At 36.1% G+C, this 12899-nt stretch overlaps 1 protein-coding gene across 1 annotated transcript in view; it reads right to left on the minus strand.

The window, feature by feature from the left end:
- Positions 1–524: 524 nt before the first annotated feature.
- Positions 525–12899, minus strand: part of TMEM38B (transmembrane protein 38B) — a 60812-nt gene continuing 48437 nt past the window's right edge. The window contains exon 6 of the mRNA XM_069575518.1: positions 525–1280. Coding sequence (XP_069431619.1) covers positions 1065–1280 — 216 coding nt within the window. The 3' untranslated portion in view covers positions 525–1064. The remainder of the gene's footprint in view (positions 1281–12899) is intronic.

A 12899-nucleotide genomic window follows, 5' to 3' on the forward strand; every position in this document is an offset into this window, starting at 1 on the left:
GATTTTAGTTTGTTTCTTCTTAATTAGCCGGTTGCTGTCAAATGCCCCAGGACAATTTCGCATTAGAGCTGAGTATTTACACGTAAGGGTAACTAGTTTTAATGTAAAATAAGATTATTAATATATGAACATGTACATTAAAACATAACAAACATAGGTAAAACTAGTAAGAGACATTCAGCTAGAAAACTGTACTCATAAGGAAGGAAACATTAGGGTAAATTTTTTTAATTTAAATAATCCTCAAGAATATACGAAATGCTCCGAAGAATTTCTCCCAGTTAAGACAAATGTGTTTTAAGGACAGAGAAAAAAATAAGCTCCTCAAAACTTACAAAGCAAAACATGGGCTTGGTAACTTATTAAAAATTATGCCCCTGATTTTCTTTTGAGAAAAAAGAAATAGTACAAGCAACACACTTAAAATTAAGACTAATAATGTTCTATTCTCACTGAAAAATGCTAGGAGAAAACAATTAAATTTCAGATATTTCCATTTAATGTGGGAAAAAATACAATGTTCATTTCTGAGATATAAACTAGTAATTTATTTTCATTCATAATATAAAGTGATTTAGTAAAGTTTACTCTTCCCAGTACTCAAAATTAAACAAGAACTGTTTTTCATATCTAGGAATTATAATGGTAATGTGAAATAAAAGTTTAATTTTGCTGAACTAAAACTCAAATAGATTCAAATAAAAATTTATGAAAATATTTAAACAATAAGAATTTAATTTTTGTTATTTTGCAATGACAATAGGTTTACTTTTTCTAACATTTTTAAAAAATCCAGCCTTGTTTTATCCATATAAAACTTTTAAAAATCACAATAGAATCTTCTATATATAACTTAGAAAAACAATTTCACATGATATACTCATAACACTCAGGAAATTACAATCCAGGAAGGGACAGTCTCCCTGAAACAGAAAGTTCTTTCTTTTTGTCACCTCCAATCCTTATAATCTTTATTTACATCATTTACAAGAAATATTTATCACAATCTCACAGGTAGATAAGAAAAAGAAAGTTTTTTGCTTCCTAAAGCTCATCGAGTGAATTTACTCAGTCTTCTTACTATGTTTCTTTTTAACTTTATCTGAAGCGTTAGCTCCAGGTTTTGAGGTAGATGAACCAGTACCATTGAAAGATGATTTTGTTTCACTTTTCTTTTCAACTGGTGAAAACTGCTGCTGCCAGCCAAACAGCATCCGACTCAATGTATCTTCAAAACAAGCAAAAGGCATAAAAGCAGTCTCTGTAATCATCATGGTTATCTGAAAAAAAAAAGTTCAATTTTGAATTTAAATACAAATGTTTTCTGTTCCCCAAAACTGAGAGGAGAAAGTGAAGAGAGGGAAAGAGTCAAAACACATTTTTTTATTGAGGTATAACTGACATATAACAATATACTAGTTTCAAGAATACAACACAGTGGTTCAATATTTATATATAAAGTGAAATCACCACCACAGCAAGTCTAGTTAACATTCCTCATCATGCAGTTATATAACAATTTTTTTATGTGATAAGAACTTTTAAGAGCTACTCTCTTAATGACTTTCAAATATTACAACAGTTACCATGCTATACATTACACACTTGATGACTTATTTGTTTATAACTGAAAGTTTGGCCCTTTTGACTCCCTTTAACCTATTTCACCAAGCCTCACCACCCCTACCCCCCACCTTTTGCCAACAACCAATGGCAATCCACTCCAGTACTATTGCCTGGAAAATCCCATGGACAGAGGCGGCTGGTAGGCTACAGTCCATGGGGTCGCAAAGAGTCGGACACGACTGTGCAACTTCACTCACTCACTCACTCAATCTGTTGTCTGTATCTATGAGCTTGGATTTTTTAAAATTTTAGATTCCACATATAAATGAAATCATAGTGTATTTGTCTTTGTCTCATTTTTTCACCTGGCATAATGCCCACTTATGATGTTAGCTGTGGGCTTGCCATATATAACCTCTATTATGCTGAGGTACATTCCCTCTATACCCAGTTTCTTATTGTAAGTGGATGTTGAATTATGTCAAATGCTTTTACTGCCTCTATTGAGATAATTATATGATTTTTATCCTTCATTTTGTCAATGTGATATATCGATTCACTTGCAGATGATGAACCATTCTTGCATCCCTGGAATTAATCCCACTTGACCACAGTGTATAATTTTTTTAATGTATTGTTCAACCTGGTCTGCTAATATTTTGTTGGTTTTTGCATCTATGCTCCTCAGGGATATTGCCCTGTAATTTTCTTTTCTTGTGGCATCCTTGTCTGATTTTGGTTTCAGGGTACTGTTGACCTTGTAAAATGAGTTTGGACGCATTCCATCATTTTTTTTTTTTTTGGAAGAGTTTGAGAAGGATTGGTATTAATTGTTTTAAAGTCTGGTAGAATTCACCAGCAAAACTCTCTGGTCCTGGACTTTTGTGGGGAGATTTCTGATTTCTGATACAATCTCCTTAATCGTAATTGGTCTGTTCAGATTTCCTTTTTTTGTGTGATTCAGTCTTGGTAGGTCATATGTTTCTAGAAATATATCCATTTCTTCCAGCTTGTCCACTTTGTTGGCATGCAAGTGCACACAGTAGTTTTTTACAATCCCTTGTATTTCTGTGGCTTCAGTTGTAATGTCCTCTTTCATTTCTGACTGAGTCCGTTGAGTTCTCTTCTGCTTTCTTGGTGAGTCTAACTAAAAGTTTGTTCATCTTGTTTATCTTTTCAAAGAACCATCTCTTACTCTGATCTCTTCTATTGTCCTCTTAGCTTGTATTTCATTTATTTCCACTCTATGTTACTTCCTTGCTTCCTTCACCTTTGGGCTTCATTTGTTCTTCTTCTTCTACTTCCTTTAGGTATAGTTATTTGAGATTTTTCTCATTTCTTGAGGTAGGCATTTATCACTATGAACTTTCCTCCTAAAACTGCTTTTGCTACATCCTGTAAGGTTCGTATGTTGTATTTCTACTTTTGTTTCAAGGTACTTAAAAAAAAAAATTTCTTCACTGATTTCTTCATTGACTCACTGGTTATTCTATAGTATTATGTTTAATTCCCACATGTCTGTGATTTTTCCAGTTTTCTTCTTGTAAATGATTTCTAGTTTCATACTATTCTGGTAGAAAAAGATTATTGGTATGATTTTCATCTTTTTAAATTTATTGACTTGTTTTATGATCTAACATATGATGAACCCTGGATAATATGCCATGTGTGCATGAGAATAAAATGTATTCTGTTGCTTTTGGATGGAATGTCCTATCTAATCTGTAGTCTATCTGAGCAATGTTAAGTCCTTTGAGGCAACATTTCCTTCTTGATTTTGTCTAGTAATCTATCCATTATTGTAAGTAAAGAGACTTTAACAAGTCCCTTACTATCACTGTTTTGCTGTCTATTTCTCTTTACAAAGTGTCAGTTGCTCAGTTCTGTCTGACTGCAACCCCATGGACTGAAGCCCACCAGGCTCCTCTATCCATGGAATTCTCCAGGCAAGAATACTGGAGTGGATAGCTATTTTTTTCTCCAGGGAATTTTCCTGACTCAGGGATCAAGCCCGGGTCTCCCATATTGCAGGCAGATTCTTTACTGTCTGAGCCACCAGGGAAGCCTCCTATTTCTCTTTAGGTCTGTTATTATTTGCTTTATATATTTATGTGGACAGACATAAATATCTGTAACCAATGGATATGAATTTGAGTAAACTCTGGGAGATAGTGAAGGACATGGAAGTCTGGCATGCTGCAGTCCATGGGATCTCAAAAGAATCGGACCGACTTAGTGACTGAACGTCAACAAAATATTTGCAAATGTTATATATCGTGTTAAGCTGACCCCTTTATCATTACTTACTACCCTTCTAATTAGTCTTTTTTTTTAAGTCTATTTTATCTGATTTAAGCAGAGCTACCCCAACCTTCTTTGGGCTTTCTTTAGCAGAAAATATATTTTTCCATCCCTTCACTTTCAGTCTGTTTCTCTCCTTACATCTGAAGTGAATCTCTTGCAGGCAGCACAGAAATGTGACTTTTTTTTTTAATCCATTCAGTTACTGTATGTATTCTAAATAGAGAATTTAGTCAATTTACATTTAAAGTAATTAATAAGTATGTGAATGCTTGTGTGCTAAGGCTTCGGTTGTGTCCTACTCTTTGCAACCCTACTTATTGTCATTTAGTTAATTGTCTTCTGTCTGTTTTGTAGTTCCTCTCTGGTATTTTCATTCCTTGCTCTCTTCTCTTACGGCTTGGTGACTTTCTTTAGAATGCTTACTTTCTCATCATCTTTTGTGTATTTATCATGAGACTTTTATATAGCAACTTACATAAATAAGTCTAAGTTGACAACAACTTAAATGCATTTTAAAGCTTTATATTGTTACTCTTCCCCTCAATGTTTTTTATGTTTTTGATATTATATTTTACATCTTTTTATCTTGTATGTATTCCCTCATTGTTGTAGTTATGGTTCTACTACGTTTAAGATTCATGCTAGCTTTATAAGTGATTAAGCTACTACCTTTCCTATATATTTATTATTTTTTACGAGTGAGGTTCATATTTTCATGTTTTGTTCTTACTAATTAGCATCCTTTTCTTTCCGCTTAAAGAAGTCCCTTTAACACTTCTTGTAAGGCCAATGCAGTGGTGATGTACTCCTTTAGCTTTTGCTTGTCTGGAAAAAATCTTTAACTCTCCCCTAATTTTTAATGTAACTCTGCCAGGTAGAGTCATCTAGACTGGAATTTTTTCCCCTCAGTATATATCATGCTACCCCCTTCTGGCCTGCAAAGTTTCTGCTGGAAAAAATCTGCTCATAGTCTTATGGGGGTTTATTTACACATAACGCATTGTTTTTCTCTTGCTGCTTTTAAGAATCTCTCTTTTGCCTTAAACTGTTGACATTTTAATTATAATGTTCACTTCCCTGGTGGTCCACTGGAAGTGGTGGTCCACTGCAGAATCTGCCTGCAAATGCAGGGGACACAGTTTTCAATCCGTGGTCCAGGAAGATCCCACATGCAAGCTAAGAACAACCAAGATTGGTCCACAGGTGGTCCACAGAACAACTAAGCCCATGTGTCACAAAACACTGAAGCCAGCATGCTCTAGGGCCCATGCTCCACAACAAGAAAAGCCATCTTAAAGAGAAGCCCACACACTGCAATCAAGAGCAGCCCCCATTCACCACAACCAGAGAAGGCCTGCGCACAGCAATGAAGACCTAGTGCAACCATAAATCAATTAATATTTTTTAAAAGAATCATTAATGTGTCTTGGTGTAGGTCTCTTTGGGGTCCTCTTGTGTGGAACTCTCTGGGCTTCCTGGTTCTGCATGTCTGTTTTCTTTCCCAAATTAGGGAAGTTTTCAGGCATTATTTCTTCAAATAATTTTTCTGCCCCTTCCTCTCTCCTATCTCCTTCTGGGAGCCCTGTTACGTGAATGTAAGTCCTTCTGAGATTGTTCCATAAATTCCCTAAGTCATCTTCACTCTTTTTGTTCTCCTTCCTTTCTGCAGCTCTCGATGAGTGAGGTCTACTGCCTGGTCTTTAAGTTCACTGATCCTTTTTGCTTCCATCTGGTCTGCTGTTGTACCCCTGTAGTAAATGTCTTAGTTCAGTTATTATAGTCTTCAGCTCTGTAACTCTAGCACTTTCTTGAATTTCCTATTTTCTACATTGAAGTTCTATGTTCAAAATGCATTCTTAATTTAATCTTCAGGAGAAGCAAATTAAGCTCGATTCTAGGGGAAAAAAAAATCTGTTCTCTATAACTTTACACTTAACTAATGGAAAAAAACACAACTCCTTAACAATAATAAAAGATACCACATTGTGAGTGCCAATGAGCAGTGTAAACAAACAAACAAAATACATTTAGTAACAAAAGGAAATAAGAAGACAAAATATCATTTACAACCTACACCAAATGACCAATAATAGCTATTACTACTATGCACTTAACATGTGCTAGAGCTGTGTGATAATGTGTTTGTGTTACTTTATTCTCTTTAAATGTAATCCAAAAACTACTCCATCATTACTCTCATCATAAAGATGTAGAACTCAGGTTCTGACATGTTAAGTAACTTGTTCAAAGTCACAGAACTAATAAGTGGTAAAGTAGTTTGGAACACTCAGATTTTGACTTCAATCACTAAATATCCTGCAGTCTACCACTATCTAAAGTATAGAATAGTGCCAGTAGGAGGGAATGTACTAAGTCTTTACTGAAGTGAAGTCACTCAGTCGTGTCCGACTCTTTGTGGTCCAGGCAAGAGTGTTGGAGTGAATTGCCATTTCCTTCTCCAGGGGAACTTCCCGACCCAGGAATTGAACCCGGGTCTCCAGCATTGCAGGCAGACTCTTTACCGTCTGAGCCACCAGGGAGCCATCCAAAATTTCCCATATATAAACTGAGATAGTGGGAGGTAGAATGAAGAGAGGTACCAACCTATTATCTGGCAAAATATACAATGTTCAGAGATATTTAGATTTGCTCAAGAAATTATCCTGGTACCAAAATGAATCTGGGAGAACTTTACGATTCAGAAAGGTTCCCAAAAGTCTATGAATTTTCAAGAGTCAATTCCTCCAGCAGATCGCAGATAATGAATCAAACTAGGCATTTTTTTAAATACTAAAAATAAATATTTTTAAATATTCACAAGAGGTACCTACATAATCAGCTTTCTTAAGGACAATGGAATCAAGAGTAAATTCCTAGTATCTGCAATATAGTTTAGGTAGTGGGGAGCTGGAGACAAAGTAGGTGTCCATTACAAGAAGAATGTATCAGTAAAATAAACACTGTATAATTGTTAAAAGTAATAAATAATAAAGTCATATGGAAAAATTCTTGATATATTGTTAGATGAAAATGTGACAAAGAACAAAAGCTCTAATGTACTATCATTGATATTAATTTAAAAATGTACACACCTAGCACTGTGAATGTACTAAATGCCACTGAATTGCATAATTTTAAATAACTGAATCTGCTATGCCACTTTGACCTCAGCAAAAATAAACAAATAAAAAATGAACACTTTTACTGCATATACATGAACTATAGATCAACCATGACTAAAAAGCTTATATCAGACTAGTATCCCAACAGAATCAATATGAAAGACACAAATACATAAAACAACTGTTAAAAGGCACTGGAGTACAACCAATACAGGTATAACCTGGTGGGATTATGATCCCTAAAAGGAGGAAGTTCAACAAAATGAACTTCACATTTATCTTGGCATTTTCTTTAAAGGGGACAACAACAGCTGGGAGGCCAAAGAGCTGAGCAGCCTGCTGCTTGATGCTAGGAAGACAGGCTGGAGTTCAAAATCAGGCAAGATGGAGCTCCCCAGGGGTACAACTCAGGCTTAAGCTGAGACCCCCAAAAGGATCCCATTCTAGAAAGGCAAATCTGAACTACAATAGCACTAACAAAGCCTAAAACCAACAGGCTTTGTGCATGAAACTTGGCTGCCAAAAGAATGTTGAGTGTAATCCCTGACCTCAAAGATCTTACAGACTAGTCAGACAGGTAAGCAAATCAGTAATAATACAATGGCAATGGAGTAAGTGCAATAATAGACACTTGGCCAGAAATGTTAAGAAATGAATTTGGAAGTCATTACAATACAAGTAAAAGGTAAGGGCATAAATATGAACGTGATCACCTAGAGAGAATATAGAATGAGAAGAGTCCAAATACAATGTTAATATCCGAGTTTATGTCATTACTGGTTAAGATCCAAGAAGAATTTCTTTAGATAAAATTATTCTTTAGAATAAACAGTTACAATGACATGTACTACCATAATCATTCTGGTCATAGCTTGACTTCATGGACTGTCAACAAAATACAAAAGAATTCAGATCAAACAATGGTCCACTGTCTGGAAAACAGCAATGTATTTAAAATCCAGTAAAGAAGAGTGTCAGGAACTAAAGTAATTCCTGAGAATGTGAACTACAGTTAAGTATTTTTCAAAGTCAAGTTTTAATAGAATTTCCACTCCCAGTAGACTCATCACTCAGCTGAGGAATACTGTTGACATCAGAAATTACTGCTGAGATACACTTATGAGGTTCATGGACAGATTTCTGTGAATTCAGCCTCTTCTTAGGGCTTGATTCAGCAAGGTGACACAAATATAATGGTGACAAATGAAATGTATTCTTCTACAAATAAAACATAAAACTCTCCCTACTCAGCAAGTTATTAAAAGAAAAAGCATATTACCTAAATTAAATAGCATTTGACTTTACAGTCTCTAACTTTAAAAGGGAAGGAAATGAAAGAGTCTAAAAACTTTAAAGATACTCTGATATTTAAACACATTCTAAAACATAACTTAATTCCAAAGAAATTGTTTGAAGCTCTTCCACATTCTTTATATCTCATATTGTATCATTTCAAAATATGCCCAGAAAAATGTGATATAAAATATAAGTTCCTCAAAGGCACAAATAGGACTCATATACTTTTATGTCCTCTATAGTGCATAGCAATAAGAATAGAATACAATGAATAAACACAATTTCTACATCACATGAATAATTCAAGGTGAAGGTGAAGGTGAAGTCGCTCAGTCGTGTCCAACTCTTTGCGACCCCGTGGACTGTTGTAACCTACTAGGCTTCTCCGTCCATAGGATTCTCCAGGCAAGAATACTGGAGTGGATTGCCATTTCCTTCTCCAGGGGATCTTCCCAACCCAGGGATTGAACCCAGGTCTCCTGCATTGGAGGCAGATGCTTTAACCTCTGAGCCACCAGGGAAGCCAAGACTATTGTAATACATCTGTATAAGCAAAATTAATCTTTCTCTCCACCCAGAACATACTTCTTCTTGTCTCCATCTGCCCAAATTCAAACATCTTTTGCAGTATAACTGCAAGGTGTCTATTCCATTAAACGTTCTCTAACACCCTCTAATGAAAATCACGCTGCCCTATAATAAGCTTCTAGAATATGGTACATTCAACCAGGTTTTCTGGTCACTCTATACTTCTTCTTTGGTGGTATCATTCACTCAGACACTAATAATTATTAACCTGAACGACTGTCAAATCTTCAGATCCTCATTTTTATAAATCTCTTCAGTAAGCTGGGCAAGCAAATTGTTCATCTGGTAGTATTAGCCCTAGATATATAAGTGACTATGCCAAAGTCTCTGACTGTGTGGATCACAATAAACTGTGGAAAATTCTGAAAGAGATGGGAATACCAGACCACCTGATCTGCCTCTAGAGAAACCTATATGCAGGTCAGGAAGCAACGTTAGAACTGGACATGGAACAACAGACTGGTTCCAAATAGGGAAAGGAGTATGTCAATGCTGTATATTGTCACCCTGCTTATTTAACTTCTATGCAGAGTACATCATGAGGAACGCTGGACTGGAAGAAGCACAAGCTGGAATCAAAACTGCCCGGAGAAATATCAATAATCTCTGATATCCAGATGACACCACCCTTACAGCAGAAAGTGAAGAGGAACTAAAAAGCCTCTTGATGAAAGTGAAAGAGGAGAGTGAAAAAGTTGGCTTAAAGCTCAACATTCAGAAAACGAAGATGATGGCATCTGGTCCCATCACTTCATGGGAAATAGATGGGGAAACAGTGGAAACAGTGTCAGACTTTATTTTGGGGGGCCCCAAAATCACTGCAGATGGTGACTGCAGCTATGAAATTAAAAGACGCTTACTCCTTGGAAGGAAAGTTATGACCAACCTAGACAGCATATTAAAAAACAGAGACATTACTTTGCCAACAAAGGCCCATCTAGTCAAGGCTACGGTTTTTCCAATTGTCATGTATGGATGTAAGAGTTGGACTGTGAAGAAAGCTGAACGCCGAAGAACTGATGCTTTTGAACTGTGGTGTTGGAGAAGACTCTTGAGAGTCCCTTGGTCTGCAAAGAGATCAGTCCTGGGTGTTCATTGGAAGGACTGAGGTTGAAGCTGAAACTCCAATACTTCAGCTACCTCATGCAAAGAGTTGACTCATTGGAAAAGACCCTGATGCTGGGAGGGATTGAGGGCAGGAGGAGAAGGAGACCACAGAGGATGAGATGGCTCATGGCATCACCGACTCGATGGACATGAGTTTGGGTAAACTCCATGAGTTGGTGACGGACAGGGAGACCTGGTGTGCTGTGATTCATGGGGTCGCAGAGAGTCGGACACGACTGAGTGACTGAACTGAATTAAATAGAGAGAGACCACCTATGAAAGAACATTTTGGCCGTTTATCAGTCAGTCAACAAATATATATTAAAAACCTACTATAGGCACCAGACACAATGCTAGGGATACAGTTATGAATAAAACAAACTTGGTCCCTATTCTCATGAAGTTTAAAAGCACAGTGCTTTGTATTTCTTTTTAGACAATAACATCTTGAAGAAAGAGTCTTTGTCTTAGTCAAAGTTTATGTGTCCATTTGTATTCCCCAAAGAGCTTAATACGATTGTCCCTCATTCATGTATTCAACAATACTATACTATCTCAATATTAAGTAATTAAGTGTTAGTCACACAGCCATGTCCAATTCTTTGTGACCCCATGGACTATAGCCCACCAGTCTTCTCTGTCCATGGAATTCTTCAGGAAAGAATACTGGAATGGGTTGCCATTTCCTTTGCCAGGGGGTGTGACTGACCAGAAGAAACCTCTCAAAAGCATTGAGCATAACTGACCATCCCTTTAATACCATCTCCTGGTTTTTAGCAGCTTCTTTCCAATTTCTCACTCTGGATCTTCTTTCTCTAAATATTAGAAAATCTCATGACTCTGTCCTTTCTCCTGTCTCTAGCCTTTGTCCATATGTAACATAACTGCCTTCCTAAGATAATTTATAAACCAAATACAATCTTAGTAGAAACACCAACAAATTCCATTACGGTGTTAGACAAACTACCATTAAAAGTTCATATCAATATGCCAAAAAAGCTGGGGAAAAAAAACTGAAAATAAACATGCCAGAATGTCCAGAAAAGATTGAAAAAGTGCCCAGTTCTCTTTGTAAATAGGATACGTAGAGATGATATCACCCTTATGGCAGAAAACAAAGAACTAAAGAGCCTCTTGATGAAAGTGAAAGAGGAGAGTAAAAAAGTTGGCTTAAAGCTCAACATTCAGAAAACTAAGATCATGGCATTTGGTCCCATCACTTCATGGGAAATAAATGGGGAAACAGCAGAAACAGTGACAGACTTCATTTTTGGGGGCTCCAAGATCCCTGCAGATGGTGATTGCAGCCATGAAATTAAAAGACACTCCTTGGAAGGAAAGTTATGACCAACCTAGACAGCATATTAAAAAGCAGAGACACTACTTTGCCAACAAAGGTCCGTCTAGTCAAGGCTATGGTTTTTCCAGTAGTCATGTATGGATGTGAGAGTTGGACTATAAAGAAAGCTGAGCGCAGAAGAATTGATGCTTTTGAGCTATGGTGTTTGAGAAGACTCTTTGAGAGTCCCTTGGACTGCAAGGAGATCCAACCAGTCCATTCTAAAGGAGATCAGTCTTGGGTGTTCATTGGAAGGACTGCTGTTGAAGCTGAAACTCCAATACTTTGGCCACCTGATACGAAGAGCTGACTCATTTGAAAAGACCCTGATGCTGGGAAAGATTGAGGGCAGGAGGAGAAGGGGACGACAGAAGATGAGATGGTTGGATGGCATCACTGACTCAATGGACATCAGTTTGGGTAGACTCCAGCAGTTGGTGATGGACAGGGAGGCCTGGTGGGCTGCAGTTCATAGGGTCACAGAGAGTCAAACACGACTGAGCGACTGAACTGAACTGAATAACCTATAAGGGAAAAGAATCTGAAAAAGAATATGTGTATGTGTATATATATATATAAATCACTCTGTTGTACATCTAAAAAATGAAGACAACACTGTAAGTCAATTATACGTCAATAAAACTTAAAAAAGCAGAAAACAAGAAAGCAAAGGCCAGATTTTTCAAACATACTGATGAAACTAATAAACCTCTAGTTAGACCAATTTGAAACAAGAGATAAAGATACAAATGATCAATACCAGAAATGAAACTGGAGACATCACTATAGACACGAAAAGGATAACAAAGAACTACTATTAACAATTTCACATTAACAAAATCAAAAGTTTAAATGGCACTTCAAGTTGATGTATGGCAAAACCAATACAGTACTGTAAAGTAGAAAAAAAAAAGATTCTTTCTCAACAATTAATATTCTTAATACAAACATCCAATAAACACAATAAATATTTTCAAAATGTAAAAAAAAAGAAAAAAGAGTGAAAAGTACAACTTACCAAAACGAACACAAATAAAATAGATAATGTAAACTGTCCTATATCAAATGCCTAAAACAATGCCAAATCTACCTAAACTCTTTCAGAGAGTAAAGAATTGAACACTTCTCAACCTATTTAATAAGCTTAGTCTTATGATGATACAAAACCATACAGATTACAAAGAAAATATATTTCATGAACACAATGGAAAAAAATATACTTGAAAAATATTAATAAATTGAATCTGGCAATGCACAAAAAAGATACATCATGACAAAGTGGGGTTTATGACAGAAATGAAAGGTTTATACAACATTTTAAAAAATAAATCAGTATAATCCACTCTATTAACAGAACCAAACAGAAATTCTGGAGCTGAAGAACACACTAAACGAGACAGAAGAATGCATTAGAAAGCACTGGAAATACAGCAAATCATGAGGAAGAGAGAATTAGTGAGTGTGAAGATAAAAACCTAGAAATGACAGAAGTAGAAGACGAAAGAGACTCAAGGTATTTTAAAAGTAGGAAAATTCTATGAGAAAGATCTGACTCTTAGGAAGGGCAACATTAGGGT

Source organism: Ovis canadensis, chromosome 2, assembly GCF_042477335.2.
Source record: "Ovis canadensis isolate MfBH-ARS-UI-01 breed Bighorn chromosome 2, ARS-UI_OviCan_v2, whole genome shotgun sequence".
NCBI lineage: Eukaryota > Metazoa > Chordata > Mammalia > Artiodactyla > Bovidae > Ovis > Ovis canadensis.